Source organism: Tachypleus tridentatus, chromosome 8, assembly GCF_004210375.1.
Source record: "Tachypleus tridentatus isolate NWPU-2018 chromosome 8, ASM421037v1, whole genome shotgun sequence".
NCBI lineage: Eukaryota > Metazoa > Arthropoda > Merostomata > Xiphosura > Limulidae > Tachypleus > Tachypleus tridentatus.
In genome coordinates, this window is record NC_134832.1 from 127,309,154 (window position 1) to 127,329,564 (window position 20,411).

The 20,411-nt window shown below is 33.8% G+C and overlaps 1 protein-coding gene across 1 annotated transcript; it reads right to left on the minus strand.

Moving 5' to 3' along the window:
• Positions 1–252: 252 nt before the first annotated feature.
• LOC143224003 (prenylcysteine oxidase 1-like) lies at positions 253–11,151 on the minus strand. Its single transcript, XM_076452469.1, is given in 6 exon segments — positions 253–1,412; positions 3,393–3,601; positions 6,115–6,289; positions 7,250–7,459; positions 7,851–7,974; positions 9,218–11,151. Coding segments are annotated over 5 exon segments (1,452 nt in total). The 5' UTR covers positions 7,933–7,974; positions 9,218–11,151; the 3' UTR covers positions 253–636.
• Positions 11,152–20,411: the final 9,260 nt, after the last annotated feature.

A 20,411-nucleotide genomic window follows, 5' to 3' on the forward strand; every position in this document is an offset into this window, starting at 1 on the left:
TTTCCTAAAAAAATTATCTTTACAATTACACTCATTATGAGCCACAGGTTCACAACTAGGTGTTTTAAATGTGTTAAAATTTCAACAATAAATTTTAACAGATTTAAAGAATTTATGCCTGTTCTGAAAATTCTGCTACTTCACTTAGGCCTTTTAAAAGTTCAAAAAAAAATCTGAAGGAACATCATTGAAAATACTTTCTTTACTTCAACATGAAAATCATATATATATTTGACACCACAGATGTAACAGTTTGTTTTCAATATAAATATTTTATTATTATTAAGAGATCACAGAAGCAAACTGATACACACATATTTATTGATTGTCAGTTCCACTTTACACTTATTTCACAAATTTTTACTGTGATTTCTTTTCATTAAAAAAAGAAGCTTGTTAATAAGTCATGAAATACAATTTTTTTTAAGCATACAATGAAGCAGTAAGTGTGCTAAGTTTTCATCAATAATCAGGTTACAAATAGAAATACTTTCACATAATGACAATACATAGTCAATATTTGCAGGTATAATACAGTATTTTAATAGTTTTAATTTCTGTTTATTACTTTATACATTAATGTTTTCATTTCAAAAACAACTACTTGTTCTACTAAAGTTTTATAAATCATAGAAGTTACAATTCTATCTTGCCACTTGATACTATCTGGTCAATTTTACTGCTAACTCCATGCCAGTTTGAATGCACCAACAATGCTACATTTCTCCCTGCTATAGCACTCATCTCCATAGCACTAGCAGCCCACTCAATAGCACTGGTATAATAGAGACCTTGGTGCAAAATGAAGGGTTGAAGACTTTCAGGTGGCGTATAGTGTGGATAAGCCAACCAGTCTACAACTTTCTTTTCTTCTACTTTTTCAAATAGATAGTTGATATCTGATTGAGACAATGGTTTCTTACTAAAAACTTTCCACACATCAGGTACTTTCTCCCCTTTGATGTAATCAACTGGATACTGTTTTCCTATACTGTTAAAAGACAATTCAGGATTAATTGTTACGATGGCTTCAATGTCTGATGAGGAATCAAGTTTAAGTGCAGAATGATTTATTCTTCCATGGACTAAAGTTGCAACAGTATGATGGTATTTTCCAGGAAGATTGTGAATATCTGGTGTGAATCCTTTGAATCTAATGTTGGAAACTCCATTTATCAATGGAACGGTTATGATAACAATGTCATATTCACTGCTATTAGGTAATTGCTGATTTTTTGGTAAATCTTGCCTGCTTATGTGCACTAGGAACTTACCATCTTCTTGCAATACAACTTCAGTAACTTGAGCATTGTGAACCTCTACCTTGGCATGTTTCAGCAATTCTTCTGGAACACGTTTGTTTCCTCCATGAACACTCCAAAGTGCTCCTATACTAGCTGAAGATATGGCACCTAAAATAAAGTTGAGAAAATACATGTGCAAAACTGAGAAAGCAGAGCAATGTTGGGTATAGACATTTCACTTAAAACAGAATATACTGATATGCAGGTTGCTTTAGGAAAATATATATCACTGTGTTAAACAGACATAGGACAAACGTCTATATGTGGGCAAAAATATTGTCACATCCATAAAGAAAAGGTTGTGAGTAATATATTGCCTTGTTTTCATAAAATAGGGTGAAAAGAGACCACTATACCAATTGTTCAATAATGCCACCATAATTTTCAGTTACTTCATCCATTCTAACAATAGGATTGGATGTTGCAGCAAAAATGTCTCCTCATGAATTAGTTGCATCAGTCTAAATGTTATTCTTCATTTGAAGGACAGTTGCTGGCTTATGGGAATATCCCTACATTTTCAGAAAGCATGATAAAAGGTAGTAAACATGGGAGGTAGACATGATGGAAATGTTGACAGAGTGGTATTAACATATACTAATTTAATAACCATACTGTTACTTCTAAAACACAGTTGGCAGATTTATTATTCAATACTGAACATGGTTAAGAATAATTATAACATTTGAAATCCCACTTCATAGACCTTTATAATTTTAAATGTAAGATAATTATTATTTGTCATAAAATTTCTGACTATAGTGTTAAAAATGATTTATTCAACACTATTTAAAATGAAATATTTTACACAAGAACCAAACTTTAAAACACTTGTTTTCCAGATTAGGCAACAATGTTAATAATATACAAACAGATAACTGATGTTTAACTCCTCAACCTGAATCCATATTCGTGGTGAGGAAACCTCACAGAAAATGCTCTGGTTGTATTTACCTGAAGATTAAAATATTGTCTGTGCATTATCAGTGTATGGGAATCCTTGAAGAAAAGGAGAGGACAGTACCTTGGACACTTCAATGCACTACCTTTGCTTTGAATATCTGTAGGTGGGAGAGTATGAGCTACATCCCTCAGAGTTGGTTGACTAGTTAATTGTGGCTAGGGTTAACAATACACCATTATCACAACTTTAATGTGCATGTTCTGAACATCTTATCTAATACACATTAATATTTGGGTCTATTTCCTGTGAAAATATGGCATTACTATGCAGTCTTCAAAATATTCAGTATTTGACAATATAGAATATATGACTTCACAGAGGATCAGAGCAGTGTGTACTTAACATTTTTATTTTTTTTGTGGATACTTTATCAACAAGACTAAAACTAATTAACAATGATTCTATAAAGATGATCTTATATACAAACAGTCACTATTTTAAACAATTTGTGCATCTCAATCTCTGATTTTACATTCTGTTAAAACATATCTTTCAAACGTCTTTTTATAGAAGAAATTAAAGGGAATTGATAGTTCTCAAAAGTAATATCTGTGGAACTAGTGGTCAAAACATCACAACCACGGAATAATAACTTCAAGTCTTAAATTTAAACATCATAAGGGAAATCCTTATGAGGTACACCCACAATACTCTACATTTCTCAAGAGGAATTACTGTTGAAAGGAATCTTCTTAACATCCCTAAGTTACAGATTCATGCTAAAATCTTCAATCAAGACACATCAGCTGTTAGGTAAATTTCTACTCAGGTGAATAGAATATCTGAGTTTACAAGAATGCTTATTTTAACATCTACATTGCTATCCCTTACATGCTGATGTAAAAGCATGTTATTTCTATGTGATTTAACTGTTGAAATAGGTGACAGGAAACTGTTGTACAACAGATGAATTATGGAAAGCATGCAGGGAGGAGTAGAAAAAGTAATGTACATAACCTTCTGCATTATGGCAAGATCCAAACAAAATGTTTTTTTTTGGTATGGTCTAACTTATCATAATCTTAAATTTATAAATATAATGATTTAAGAAGTGTAATAGGTTTATTTTTCCTGATTTTAAAATGCGTTTGTAAAACGTGTACATATAGATGTTTCACACTTACCAACAAAAGCATTGACTTTAGTGTCTTGTCCATAATTCACCCTCATAATAGCTTGAATAATTTCATTGATAAAGAGATCTGAAAAGCCTTGCAGCTGAAAGTAACTTTTCAGGGTTTGTTGTGTCATATTGACAAAGGAAGGATGAACAGCTTGAAGCAGTTTCTCTACATTAGTGAAGGCATATCCCTTGTCCTGGAGCACATAAATACTAGTGAAAAATAAAAAAATATTAAATACTTTTTTGGACAAATAATAATCACCTACTTAATTCAAGGTAACATCTTGAATTCAAGAGGTAAACAAAAAAAAGTGACATTTGCCCTGTCAATGAAACAATCAAAACAAAACCACCAACCCTTTTGTTTTAGGACACTTATCAACAAAAGTTTAATAAATTCAAACTACCAGCAACACTCCACATCAAGCAAACTCTATCACAATTTTCTAAATAAAATGGACAGTTTTGTTTCATGACATCAGTCAAACGGACAGCATTCTCTTTCAATATTGAAGCTCATGCTACATATCCTAGCCCACTCATTAAGTAAAACTTTTTAGAATTTCTTAAGTTATGGAACATTTTCCACAGAACAATCCTAATAGGTATACAAATAAGTGACACAAATAAACAGCAGAAGTCATCACAAATCAGATCCCTTGGAGACCTAACAAGCAACATACTGAAAATTAGAAAAATGTTTATCACTCATATTTTTGCTTTATGCCTCCAAAACCCAAAGATTATTTTCTATTCACTCTCTAAACTTTTCATCAATTCCTTGATAACCTAACTCGCTTTTGTGTAGCACCTAACCAAAGCCAAAGGAGTTATGATAATAAAAATACCTAACTCTTATAAGGATATCTTAGGTCATATTTAAGAAAAGCAGAAACCCTGTCAACAAGTTTAGAACATTTTATAAGCCTAAACAACTGCTTTCTAAAACTATGATGGGAATCATTTATTTAATAGTAATTTTCAAGATGCATTTCCAAATGATCACTGATAACAAACAATTGAAGCACTATGCTAACAGAGATCAAGCTTGCACACCTGTAAACTCATAAGTTGTTAAACATTCCATTTTTGAAATAGAAATGGCAAGCAATCTATTAGTAATCATGAACACCATTTTATGCATGTACTAAAATTGAATTTACTTATATTTTATGACAACATTAAAGAAAAAAATGTAATAAATTATAACAAAATAAATAAATGCCCAACAGCATATGCAGTAGTTACAGTGTAAGGACACTATTTATGTTTTCGACATGTAAATTTTATTATATTTTTCATAGTTTTGTAAATGACATGGGAATCTGCAGGATAGAGAGTTTAATCCCCCTGCAAATTTCTGAAGAAAATTTGAATAATTTATAAAAACATGTATTAGAAAATAACACTATTTAAATATAAATGAGAAAATTGGGTGTACATAAATCATAATTAGGCAGTTCATTGCATTCAAACATCAAGACAATGGTCTGTGCTCTGCAATGGCTTGTCCCCCACCTGAAACAAATTCTGTGGACACCTATGGTAAAGGACTAAATTTTATATATCCTATTTTATTTACTTTTCCAAATTAAGATCTTGAGGAAAGAATGGTTTTAACTGTTTTAAACTTGTACTTCTAATTACAGTGGTGCTTTAAAGCTAATAAATGGTTTCCTTTTTTTTTTTAATTTCATCAACAAAAAAGGATAAAATATTATACATACTTCAGTTCTTCAAGGGGAATAATCACACTTACTCCTAAGCCTCATAACTAACAGCAATATTATCATTACCTGTAGGCCTCACCAATAATAGCAAAAAACTTTGCTTACTCCTAGGCCTTATCAATAACAGCATGTACTTATTACAAGTACCCAAAATTTTTTAAATCCATGTAATTTCCATACTAATTTATTCTTTTTTATGTCCTATTTTCAAACTAACTGACATACTTCATATATTGTTTTTCAAGAGAAATCTAATAATTCAAATCCTTAAAAATGGTCAAATTGTAGGTGGTACACTAAGCTACAGGCAATTATTTCACACAAATTTTTGGACAAGTAATACTTCAGTATTGTATGCATCAGTACTGTGTCTGTGGTATTTAATGAAGATCTGGTGACATCAAACTTTAAATGTTATTATATTCTTTTTTATATTTAATAATTATTTTCTTATTATGTACAGATAATTACGTCCTCCCTGATCCCTCAGATAAAACATTCTACATCTTAAATAACTCAATATTTAAAAGATTGCAAAATAAACTTAAAGAATGAACTTCTAATTGACTTTGACTTGTACTCAATATTATTTATTTGCAACCTACCACTCTGTCTTATTACATATAAACTAACACACATTATCATAAGAGTCTTTAGACTTTTTTCACAGCTATACCCAGAGCTTTTATTCATAAACTGCATCTAGTTTCCACAGCAAAGTTATAAAAAAAAAAAATTAACCATTTCTTTCTAAATCTGAGATTAGAAAAAACTCGTCTGAATGCTCTCAAGAATACCTTTAACTATACAATGTTGTAACTTTCTAACAACTTAAGTAAAACAAACTGACTAATAATTACTAGATTTTTCCTCCCTTAAACACTGGTGTAACATCTGGTAATCACTAATTTTCCAGCACCTCACCTTTATTGATAAATTAATTAAAAATGAATGAAAAAAAAAAAATATATATAAAATGACAGCATAACATACTTCAGAAAATGATCAATCATTTTAGATATCCAGGGCTCAAGTTTAACAGCACTCCACCCATACTGCCACAACATCTTTACTTGGGTCATCAGAAACCAGGAACTTTCCTTAAATACTTATTCCTTTCCATTGTAGAATCCAGTGAGTTCCACAACACCTGCTCTTGATTTTAGTCCTAAGATATTCAAAAGAATATTTTCTGTGAAATATTTAAAATTTAGGATAACATTACAAAATGAGCTATGTTGAGTTTCATTAACTATACTACCACTGTTCCATGTGTTATACAAAACTTATTTCTATATCATAAACCAAAAATCTCATGAGCAGTGCTTACATAAACTTTTGGCTTAAATGCAACATTATAAATCTAATTCATTTTTTTATGCATGGTTTCATTGCAAGAGGCCTGGTAGGGCTAGCTGGTTAGGACACTCGGCTCATATTCTGAGAGTTGTGGGTTTGAATACCCATCACACTAAACCTGTTCATCTTTTCAACCATGGGGATGTTAAAATGGGATGGTTAATCCCACTGTGATAAAAGAGTAGCGCAATAGTTTGTGGTGGGAGGTGATGACTAGCTGCCTTCCTTTTCATCTTACACTGCTAAATTAGGGATGGCTAGCACAAACAGCCCTTTTGTAGCTTTGTGCAAAATTCAAAAAACAAACAAATCCATTGCATGAATGGAATGTTGTAGCTGTATACTGTGTACCTACAATATTGGAAAGTAACAACTTACGTACCTGCATTACCGAATGGCAATACATTAGTTATGTCAAACACATAAAAATCTGTTTCACATTTTATGTGAACATCCATTACAAAATACTAATATGTTGATTACTTCTTGGGTACTTTTTACAATATTTGATCACCTAAACAATCCCAGGAGCTCATCCTATATAAAACTAATAGAGTTTTCAATCTTAATAATACACCTGAAAAACTATCTAGGCAGTGAGACAGAACTTTGATAACTACTGAACACATCAAAATGGTAAAATTATTATTATTTTTTTTTATGTTTGACATTGTACTTTCGAAGTAATATTCAAACAATATATTGCTTAAATATGAATCAATCTACAGCATCTATGTACTGTAATCACAAAAAATCAAGCCCACTATACCTAAAAGTGAAGTAAAATTTTTCATATAAAAATTGCTATAATGAATTATGGATCCTCCCGTTTCATACTCTCGGCCAGCTATTGTAGTAGTTGCAAGACGGCCACCAACTTTATGTGCTTCATACAAGTCAACAGTAGCTGTTGGATCAGGAAAAAGTTCTCGAAGATAATAAGCTGTAGATGCACCACCAATACCACCTCCTACAATAGCTTTGTATAAAAAGGATGATGTTAGATGCACCACCAATACCACCTCCTACAATAGCTTTGTATAAAAAGGATGATGTTAGATGCACCACCAATACCACCTCCTACAATAGCTTTGTATAAAAAGGATGATGTATGGTTACGTTTGTATTTCACATGTACATTGTAAATATGTACTCACACTATCTTTCAGCCTGTAAGGTTTATATTATCTGAATTACTTAAATTAATTGCATCAAATACACACAAGTGTTATTACACCAGAAACACAGATACTAAGAATTCCTGATAAATGCTAAAACTAATCTTATTCCATGCTTATTAGTACTACAATAACACTCATTCCATCCATACAGAATCCTTCCAAACTAATGTAACGTATTATGGTGCATACCAATCCTGGGTTCAGCATCCGAGTAAACCGACATAATAAGTGTTATAATCATCATTACAAGCATTTTGAAGAACTGCTTCATCAGTGTGCCAGTTTTTTGTTGCTATTGTTTTGTTATCAGCACCTGGAAATAGGTTAAAAACAAAATTAATAAACATATGGATAAGTAGCTCACCCATCATTACAAAAACAGAAACAAATATATTTATTTCAGCACTGTTTAAGACCAAATTTCTTACTTTATATAGATCAGGAAATACTTGTAATATAAATAACAAATGCAGCTTCAATGCAAAAAAACAACAAGTAATTTCAAGGTCAGTCACTATGTATTTCCCTTCATATTTCAGTCATTTTAACTAGTCCAAATTTTTCATGAAATCTTCAAATTATTTATTAAAATTAATTTAACAAGTGAAAGTGAAATATTGCAGTAGTATGCCCTATTTGCTTAGGAGATTAGGAAGAGTTGTATTAGATGTTATGTAGAAAAACAAAAAGTGAATGCTCTTCAGCATACTGAGATCTTCCTCCTTCCACAATAAAGAAAAGTTTTTATAATGCAAAGTAAATTAACAGCTCTCTATGTTGACATATCAAAAAGAAAAATCTAAGTGTTCAAACTAATTGAGCATGCACTTTTAACCAAAATTCAATTACGTTAAAGAATACATTTTTTAAAACAAAATTCTACAATCCCTGTTCATAGTGCTGACAAATCATTTGCAAGTAAACTTCAAAACAAAAATCCAGTGAAACTTAAATGGTTTTAAAAAATAAACTTTACATTTAGAGCAAGAAGGGACCATTGTTTTTTTTCAAGGTTGTTCCTACCCCAGAGATCATTAATATTTAAATCCTCCCTTTATTTTGTAAAAATTCTATCTACATCTTAAACTCTTGTAACATTCTGATCTTCACTACTGCCAATAGTATTTTCCACATGCTAAGCATATTTGAAAAATAAAACTGTTTTGGCTGGAGCTTAGCCTGTATTTTTTGAATCATAAAATTGTTTTCTCACATGATTATCTTCAGTATATGAAACAAATAAACCAGAGGTTTTTTTTGTCCTGTGAATCCTCTAGATAATCAGGTCAATTTCAATTTCTCAAAATAAACATAGGTGCTTCTAACCTACTGCCAAAAGATAACCCTTTTAATCCCAGAATAACCCTGTCAACCTTCCTCCAAAATGTTTCCAATAAATTAATATCCTAAAGATATGGGAACTAAATCTACACACAGTATTCCAAGTAAGACCTACCTAGTCAATGATATCAAAATAGATGATTTCTTCTTTGGACTTGTAATCAACATATTTATAAATACATAAAATTTAACTATCTTTACTATAAGCAACAAACCTGTGTCTCATTACTTAATTATTAACAGGTAAGATGGAACCATCCAGACTGATTTTTCTACTTGATATTCTATCCAAGCCAGTGCTGATTTATACTTGATCTTCTAAGCTAGTGCTGATTTATACTTGATAATTTCTGCACTCTATCTTCAATCAGTTCTTGAGTGTTGAGCAGAGTAGATGTGAATTAGCAATTCTATATCTTACTGTTGTAATTGTTTATTTAAGGGTATTCTGACCTTCCCAGTTGAGGGTTAAATAGTTTATCTACTGCTCTGCTAAAACTGTGATAACTGTTTTCGAAATATTGCCTATTTCAATTACTTCCCATTACATCTTAATTCTCCATTTCATTTCTAGCCATCAACTCAACCATTTTGTTCCTAAGGTTAGAACAACAACAACTAAGTATAATCTTGAATGTACTATGTTTACCTTCACATCTGATAGTTATCTTTCAAGCTATTGTTTACCTTATTATGCTCTGAATCTTCTTTCTATAATCTCCTCTTTACCCTAGCTGTATCATCACTTCACACTTTTAAACTATCATTAATGAAATTCTATAGACCTTCCTCAAACATCTAGTTACCTAACCTGCTATATGGAGTCCATCTTAAGAATACAATCAACTATTACATTGGAAACCAGCTTTCCCATTACTCCATGAGAACCTTTTATACACATCTAACACCTTGTTAAGTAATATATTCCTGGACATAGCCCAAAGAGAACACTCCTTATAGAGACATATCTATTCCTGGATATCTGAAGGAATTCTGTACTCTTCAAAAGCAGTTCTCAAATACACAATTTCCACCATAATTTGCTCCCAGACTTTTTGTGCTCACAACTAAAAATACTAGTATACAATCAATTCATGCTCTTCTACATTTACTGCTGAACAACTTAGTTACTGGAATCAAATGGACAAATTCAGTCAGTTAAAAGTATTTTTGGTGAATGCAAAACATGCATTTTAAAATCTTTATAAATCTTTTTACATGCAACTACTATTATCAGCAACTGGAAAGTCAATGGATTATTAATATACATAACAGGTTGAGAAAACATAATTTTAATGATATATTTATTAAGATATTTTAATCAATCAAACAGTTCTTATAAAATTATGAGCATTCTATTGGTCATTCTCATAATACTGACAATAACTGCTTGTAGTAGTACTAGGAAATTTCATTTTCATCAACTTTGTGCAGAAATGTTTAAGTACATCTCATTTATCTCACCTTGTCATATACAATAGGTATTATATATTTATTATGACTAAATGAAGGATGTTTAAATGAAATGCTGTGTAAAACTCAGTAGTAGCATATATAAAAGTTAACTAAAACTGACTCCTTTTTTCCATTTAATATTAACAGTACACACTATAAAATCAAAAGTATAAGCTAGAATAAACAATCTAACAGACGAACAGACACTTACAGGTTAGTACTAAACAGTGAAATAAAACTTCCAATTCAATATCTAAAATTATAATTTATCCCCATAATTTGCCAGTGACATTACCCATACAGGGTTTAAAATCTCCAACATTCTTAATGCAAGGTGTTGTTACTAACTAATAATAATAATATCAAATTATTATTAATTTCAATAGTAATTAGTTTTAGATTTGTAAAGTAGGAACATATCAATATTAAAATATTATTGCATGGCCAGAGTAATGGTCAACGTAACAAACACTTTTAAGGGATTTATTAAACTGAAAATAAAGTATATGTCAAAGTGACAGGCTTTATAATCTAATTGCTTGTAAAATTAAACACAGTTAATTAAAGCAGATCTTAGGGCTGCCTTTATTTTCTACTTGTCATTTAACCAAAACCACTCAAAAAAAATTTCGCTTGTAACAAATTCCCACGCGAGGACAAACCCAAACGACCTAACAGAGAAAACGAAAAACGCCGTTACTAAAGTGCACAAGGAATAATCAACTATTAAAAATAAATATAATAATTTTACATCCATAGATAAAATGTTACAGACAGATCTGCAACATTATGTGCAATGCTTAAAAACTTTCTATTATATAAACCTACAAAACTTGCACTCGTGAGAACACCTTTTTTTAAGGATCCAATTCGACAGAAAAGTGTAATCTAACGGTAAAGTTAATATTCTGTATTACTACAAATATATTGCATTAATTTTATGATTATCCCTTGTTCATACAGCATACCTATTTCGTGACAGCGAATTTAATGTGTCTGCTTTAGATATAACAATGTTTTCTTAGCTCACGAAAATGGACAAACTTACAAATATAAATGGTGTAAGGAAGGCGAAGGCAATGAAAACACTATACTCTTCAAAGTATGAGTTGTCCAAGTAAGTTGGGCCTGGCATGGCCAAGCGTGTTAAGGCGTGCGACTCGTAAGCTTGGGGTCGCGGGTTCGCATCCCCGTCTCGCCAAACATACTCGTCCTCCCAGCCGAGGGGACGATATAATGTAACGGTCAATCCCACTATTCGTTGGTAAAAGAGTAGCCCAAGATTTGGCGGTGGGTGGTGATGACTAGCTGCCTTCCCTCTAGCCTTACACTGCTAAATTAGGGACGGCTAGCACAGATAGCCCTCGAGTAGCTTTGTGCGAAATTCAAACAACAAACAAAACAAACCAAGTAAGTTAATTTAGGAACTTAAAGGGTGGGTCTGTATTTATTCCTATTATAAATTACCAACTTAACAAAATATACATAAATAAAAATAGAGCATAACATATTTGTAATTCTTACTATACCTTATTATGACTCTCTTAAATACAAAATTAACATACCGAAATGAAAAAGGTCAGCAAAATTATAATTACACCACTGTTCATGTTACCTTGAAAATATTCGAACACCCTTAAAAATAGCTTAACTTCAAACACAATATATATCAGAAATAAAAAAGAACAAGGCAATTATTTAATATCAGGCCAATCCTGCGAAAAACATTATATAGGTGAAACTGAAAGAAGTGTTAACACGAGTTTCTGGACTTGAAAAGAACTATAAGTATGGATACAAAAATTAACATTTTTCTTTATATGAGAGAGGGCCATCAAGTGTTTCATGATACTTATGCTAATATACGACAGTAGTTTTACTGTCTACGTTGAAGTCGAAGCATTGTACGACGTGTAATTCCAAAGGAAAATCAGTCTAGATAGTGCAAATTTCTTAATAGAACTGTTGGTTTCTTCTTCATAGAAAATAACCTTGTATACCGCTGGTCCTCTCCAGAAGATTAAAGTAATCAACGTTTGTTGGTCATTATTGATTGCTTCATTATTTGTATCGATACTTTAACACAATCCAACACTGATGTAGTGGTAGAATGCTGAATAACCTAACTTGACATACCTGAAGAAATTCTCATGGATAATGGAGCTAATTTCAATAGCCAACTATACAGTGAATTGTGTAAGGTGTTGAATGTGATGAAGACACTCACTTCACCTTATTAACCCCAGTGGATAATACAAATTATCAAAACAGGTGCCTGTTTTGTTAATCATGACCAAACTGACTTTGATGAGCACTTGTCATACAGCATTTTAGAGCATAACACAACAGAACAGGGATCAGTTTGTTAGTTGCCAGACATTTATCATTAGGAAACGCTATTGCGTGTAAACGTGATGCATTATGCATCTCATAAAGCAGATGTGCTATGTTTGCAAGAATATGTGAAATGGCTAAGGTGTGCCTACCAACTACTATGGAAGGTTGCTGTGTGGCAGAGATATGATAAAACAAACTAGTCAAAGAATGAAATTTCCATCATGAAGAATGGGTACAAATTTGGTATGAATTAGCAGCAGAGCAGTTCAGCATTGGCAGTACAAGTTCTTAGTTTATACTCCAGTGGATTTGTCTGTTAAAGTACGAGAGCAGTAGTGTTGTGATGCATGTAAACACATGGAGCACATAAAAAAATACGACTGGGAAGCGTATTATGCACTGGTTTGACTAAGAATTACAGATGATTATTAATGATTGAGCACTTTTTTTCTTTAATCTTAGTTCAACCGATGTGGAGTAAGATGTTGAAAGTATTTATCTGGCTGTGCAAAGTAAGTTAGATGAAGAAGCACCTGGAGAAGAGAAGCAATATAATTTTATTGGTTGTCTGAGATGCCAACAAAGACCCCTTATTGTTTTTTATTGAACCAACTGGCAAACCAGCAGTTAGGGCAATTACTAGTTGTAAAATCTGTGACTGAAAGGAAGTATCATTCCTTGTTTCTCAAGTTATCAAATAATGTTTCGCTATGAAATGTATGATTATGTGATTGTCATTCAATTATCACAAAGTTAAGAGTGTTTGCTGATCACAATATTATTGGGACCCAAAGGTGATTGAACTCTTACTTTCCAAGCTATCAAACATATTTTCATAGAGAGATAATATGATATCTGGTAATAGTTCTCAACTGTCACAAAGGTAGAATGATTTGTTGACCAGAAGACTAAAAGGATCAAAAGGTTATTCCAACCAATACTTTCTAAGCTTTCAAGTAAAAATTTACAGAGAGATCTCAATGTGATATCTTGTGATAGATGCTTAGTAATCACACAATTAGGATGGCTGATTTTAGTAGATGTTATGCCAAGCATGTCATCAATACCTATGCCTGAAAATCATTAAAAGTTGAAAACTCAGCAAAAAGGGTGTTGCAACCGTTACTTTCTGAGCTATCGAGTGGTTTTTATGTGTAGTGAAGAGGTGTGCTTTTAAATTAAGCAGCATAGATGGCAATGTATATGAGTTGAATGATCATTGTGTCCATCTGCTTTTAAGCAATGCCAATTAAAGAAAGTGGATTGACTTGTAAATGTCAATATAAAGTTTTGCTGGTTTCTCTACTAACGCTGGTAGTTACACTCATGTGAAAAAGTTAGGACACCTTGTATTTTAGCCTCCTGCTTCTAAAAGCCATACTTTTTCTAAATGCAGAGTTTGATATAAATGACGTAAGTATGCCTCCACGATTGTGGGAATACCCAAACCAAAAGGAGGGACCCAATCAGCCAGAATCATAACTACAATTGTACGAAAATAAGGGGATTTTTTTTTTGGCTGGGTACCTATCTTTTGTAGTTATTCCACTGTCTGCTATTCTAAATTTCTCCCTTAGTGTTACTGAAACTGGATGAGTGATGAGCTTGACACTGAATACAACTGCATAATTCTATGATCTACTTATCCTTCTCTGACTGACTACTACCACTACCGTGATCTCGCACTGAGTCCCATGAAGGATTCAGACTATTTTACCGAAAAGTATCGTTTGGGCTTTTAGGTAACCTTTCCTGAGCCACATTTTGGCATACTGGACATTAACGACAGATCAAACTCAAATGTTTCATTAGGTTATGCCATTGTTTGATGCGACTTTGTCCTTAATCAGAGAAACTTGTTTCAGATTTTTGTGTTCATTGCAAAGTTGTATGTAATCACATACCTTTAGATTGCCTTGATGCTACGCAAGACCCTCGATGTATTATTTACAAAGACTTGAAATATTGGAGTTACTTAATATTAGCTCTCATCTTCTTCAACCAGAAATTCATAAACAAGTCAATTTCACTTTTTCGTCACTACATGCTCTCTTGACAATGTTCTCTTTCTGTATGGGTATTTGGGTATTGATGTTTATCTACCCAGGAGAGTTAGGTTTCGTTAACCTCTTCCTCCTAATTCTGGAGCGGCCAGGTAACGATCCCGGTACCTCTCGCATGCTAAGCAAGCGCTCTATCATCTGAGTTTGACAATGTTGGATTGCTAGGTTTTGTTTTGAGTTTCGCGCAAAGCTACTCTAGGGCTATCTGCGCTAGCCGTCCCTAATTTAGCAGTGTAAGACTATAGGGAAAGCAGCTAGTCATCACTGCCCACCACCAACTCTTGGGCTACTCTCTTACCAACGAATAGTGGGATTGGCGGTAACATTATAACGCCCCCCGGCTGAAAGGACGAGCATGTTTGGTGTGACAGGGATTCGAACCCGCGACCCTCGGATTATAAGTCGAGTACCTTAACCATCTGGCGATGCCGGGCCGAAGATTCCGAGGAAATGAACTAGCTAACACGCAGCTAAATTCATCTCCATTGGTACTACTAAGTTTATAAAGCTTACTGTCTACTCTACGTCCTAACAGCGGCTATTCTAATTCCTTCCATACTTCTATGTTGTTTTTAATACTCAGGAAGTATTTTGTACAGTTTATTTTATTTTTCACAGATGCTCAATAACATTTTCTTTCTGCCAGCGAGTTACCTTGTCCATAATTTTCAACTTCAGTTAAGAACAACAAACCTGGAACTCAGTACAACGCGCGTGCAGGCGGCACTCCAAATAAACCAATCTCGAGAATATTTTTATCTGTTCTTTGACGGCTTCGAATAGAAAAAAAAAATGTTCAAAAAACTATGATCATTTACATCTTTTGGAATTAGCTTCACAGTGCGAAGCTTGTTTTTGCTTGAAGTTAAAAAGAAAGTTATACATTGGGCCATCTATTCTTTGCCCCCCGTGCATATCAAAACCCAGATTCTAAGGTTGTAAACCAGTAGACAAACAATTGTGTCACTGTCCAGTTACTGTGCCAGTATAAAACATTTCTTCATGCCCTAGTACATCAAGCAAAACCTTTTTCAGCGCACTGAAACTGTAATGTATTTAGGTCTCAATCCAGTATTTTTTACATTCTCTATCTGTGCACATCTCTTTACCCTCGTCTTCGTGCAGATAATGTTTTTGGCAGTGATAACACTTCACCACTCTTGCAGATTGCGAGGCTAGAGCTTGAAATACTTGCTGTATGTTGCTGTTCCACACCTTATAGAAAGGAATCAACATGACCTTCATCTATTTGGCTCTAGGTTAATGCAGCTAAGCTCTTATAAAATTGGATGATTGACTGACGTCCTCTAACTTAATTCATTTCTCTTTCCTTCTGCTCCTTTCCGTTTTCGGTATCCTAATTTGTATTTGTATGTGTGCATTCTCAATTCTCAGCACTTAGCAGTAGCTAATTCTGCTCCTCCTAGATTCGAAACTTCTTCCCGTTTAGGAATCGCCTCAGGTGCCGACAGTCTGCAAGTAGTGAAGATATATCTTAGAATTATGTTGGCAAAATGTTTGCAAAGATATCTATACATGTTTGTTTAGGCATTTTCATTTTGTTAAACGATTTTAAGATTAAACGAATTCAAAGGATTACTAAAACTCACAAGTTTAAAATACTTTTTTAATCAGGCCCTAGCGTTACTCTCGTGCAAACGGTAATGTAAATATCATAGTTATGTCAGTTTTAACGTCCAAAGGAAACATAGTGTAATCCAACAGCATTTTCCTTCTTTGCTCATAAAGTACACTTAAGGCCCGGCATGGCCAAGTGTGTTAAGGCGTTTGACTCGTAATACGAGGGTCCCTGGTTCGAATCCCCGTCGCACCAAACATACTCGCCCTTTCAGCCGTGGGGGCGTTATAATGTGACGATCAATCCCACTATTCGTTGGTAAAAGAGTAGCCCAAGAGTTGGTGGTGGGTGGTGATGACTAGCTGCCTATTCTCTCTAGTCTTACACTTCGAAATTAGGGACGGCTAGCGCAGATAACCCTCGAGTAGCTTTGCGCGAAATTAAAAAATAACAAATAAGTACACTTAGATATAAGACAGATAAAATGTATCAAGTTATAGAGGTATCTGAGAAGGTAGGATTTTTACGACAGTGAGGACAAACTGTCTATTCGCAGGTTTTTCATGTGAAATTAATCTAAATGTATTATTTATTTGTTTTTTGAATTTTGCGCAAAGCTACACGAGAGTTATTTGCACTAGCCGTCCCTAATTTAGCAGTGTAAGACTAGATGGAAGGCAGCTAGTCATCAACACCCACAACCAGCTCTTAGGCTACTCTTTTACCAACGAATAGTTGGATCAACCCGTCACATTATAACACCCCCACGGCATAGGCATGATTTCTGGCATACCCCCCTATAGAAGATATACCAAAACGGTCACAAAAGTATGTATAGTAGTTACAAACTGCTGTAGCAGATGTGCACGGCTTTTGAACCAAACAGTATGAAAATATACTGCATGTCAAATGAGAGGTTTCGATAAAACAGTCAAGGAGAGAAATGTTTAGCCTCAAGGCAAGGTTGAGTTCTAGTATATGCTATCAATATGGAAATATCTTGGCTCTGGTTGGACTGACTTCCCACCAAGCACTTCAATAATTTGGTACCCTGTTTTACGAAATTCATCACTTTTGGTGCAGCCAGGAATTGAAGGTCAGGACTGCTGAGTTAGGGTAAGATGAGTTGCTATCGACACGCACCTCAGCTGAGCTAACGAAGTAGAGAAGTAAATTGCAAATACTTATCTGGTTGTTTGACAAACCAAACGAAAGAGCACCGAAAAATTGTTAGAAAACACCCTGGTTAGCTAGGATGCTGACGATGATTTCTGGGTCATTATGTTTGGAATTGACTGCCAAACATTAACTGAGACAGTCAAGTAGTGGAAAGAGTATTGACTAAAAATATTTAGCAATCCCCTGTTTTCCAAGCTCCTGAGTGGTCACGTTAGATAGCATGTGTGTACTTTAAGGTACAGTTGCTGCTAATGTTCAGGGTAGTCAATGATTATAGGATCACTGGCTGAAAAAAGTTGCAGTCGTTGCTTTCTGAGCTATCAGTTAGTCTTTCTTGATACAATGTATGTCTTACATTAATTTCTGTCTGATTAACCCAAAGTAATTTAGTTGAAAGATTGTTGGTTGCAAGAGCTTAACACTCCATTGCTTTTCAAGCACCAGGTTGTGATATAACATACCATGTATGTATTAAATAGTACACTTGCAACTTATGTATAAGATAGAACAGCTTAAGATAGTAGATGTAATGCTAATTATTGGTTTGTTTTGAATTTCGCGCAAAGTTACACGAGAGCTATCAGTGCTAGCCATCCCTAATTTAGCAGTGTAAGACAAGAGGGAAGGCAATTAGCCATGACCACTCACCGCCAACTCTTTTACCAACGAATAGTAGGATTGACCATAACATTATAATGCCCTCACAGCTGAAAGGTCGTGCATGTTTGGTGTGACGGGGATTTGAACCTGCGACCCTCGGATTACGAGTTGAGTGCTTTAACGACCTCTAACTTTAGAATTTACATCAATGGCTAAAGTGTTACTTTTATTGCAATTACACTATAAAATGTAGCAGTAAAGAAAATTTAACTAGACTTTGCTAGGGTTCATTTTAGTATAGTGTCTGTAGATGCTAGCTTAGTTCTTATTTAACTTTATCATCTCCAACTTTTGAATTTTTACATTAAAGGTAATTTTGAGTTTCATTTTAATTTTATTTTAACTTTTAGGGGTTTGTTTTGTTTTGAATTTCGCTCAAAGTTATATGAGAGCTATCGGCGCTGGCCGTCCCTAATTTTGCAATGTAAGACTAGTCAATACCACCTACTGCCAATTCTTGGGCTACTTCTTTACTAACTAATAGTGGATTGACCATCACACTATAACGCCCCCACGGCTGAAAGAGCGAGCATGTTAATGTAACAGGGATTCGAACCCGCGACCCTCAGATTAGGAGTTGAGCTTCCTGACCACCTGGCCATGCCGACTCGTCTGTATTTGTAGGAGGCTTTACAACTACAACAAAGGTATTTACATACAACCCACGGGCGCTTAGGAGAGGATAACACTTTAACCAACAAAAATTCGATCAGCATTTTAAATTGGCAATTACTTCATTTTTAATGGTCATCATTTTAACCAGACAGACGGAATGGCGAAGGGATCACCTTTAGGTCTGACCCTTGCAAATATTCGTCTGTATTATTACGAATGACAAAGGTTGAATAATTACTGACTTCATTACAAACCAGTATCATATACAAGGTATGTTGATTATACTTTTATACTATTTCATAACATTCATCACGCCACGAAGTGTTCATAATACCTAAACTCACAACATCCATTTATAAATATTACTTGTGAAATGGAATAAAACAATAACCTTGCCACATATATTTACCGTAAGAAAATATTTACTGACTTATACACCAGTTTCTCAGCAAATTCCTTCAAACATAACCTTGTTTCTAAATCTTTCAAATAGAGCGTATCAGAAACGTAGCTAAAGAGAGGGCCTGCCCCTTAAGAATTAGACATGTTTATCATATATTATGTTTCAACTTTATATATATAATAAACTTGTGTAATTTAATAAAACTTCTTTAAACACGATTACATATGATCTCTGTCACTGACATTTTATTAAATATTTAATTTGCTGCTCACACACACACACAGACGGCCCGGCAAGGACAGATGGATAAAGCACTTAACTCTTAATCCGAGGGTTGCAGGTTCGAATCCTTATCGCAACAAACATGCTCGCCCTTTCAGCCACGGGGGCATTATAATGCGACAGTCAATCCCACTATTCGTTGGTAAAAGAGTAGCCTAAGAGTTGACGGTGGGTGGTAATGACTAGCTGCCTTCCCTCCAGTATTACACTGCTAAATTAGGGTCGGTTAGCGCAGATGGCCCTCGTGTAGCTTTGTGTGAAATTCAAAACAAACACACATACACAGAGTGTGGAAACCCCGTTTGCTAAGCCACTGGGGTATATAATATCTGTTCTATTTCACTCAGAAATTAAAAAAAATTGATAATACAAAGTATTGAGTTTTCTTTTTCACACTCCTTTACATGAAAATTTTTAACAAATAAAATATAACCTACCAAAAAGTCGCACAGTCTCAAAACACCCATTGCTTCTTGTAACTCCTTTTATTACAAACAGTTTTACATTCAAATTCAGAAATCATCCAAATATATTACCCACAAATTAAGCTACATTCAGTATTTACGTCAACAACTAAAATTATGTTCGAGACCATAGTCGTTCTACCCGTTCCTATGCGCTCGTGGATCGTATATAAATACACTTGTGTCAGTTTTAAAGCTTTCTAAATTTGTAAAACTACAAGTCACCTACAAAATACGAGTACACGAGCTCATTAAAATTTCAGTTAGAAGTGGATACAAGCTAACTTACCCATTATGACGAGAAACCCACTTTAAGTAAAGATGTATTCTCAAGACGGCTGATATGGGCATTAAAACCTTTAAAATAAAGTA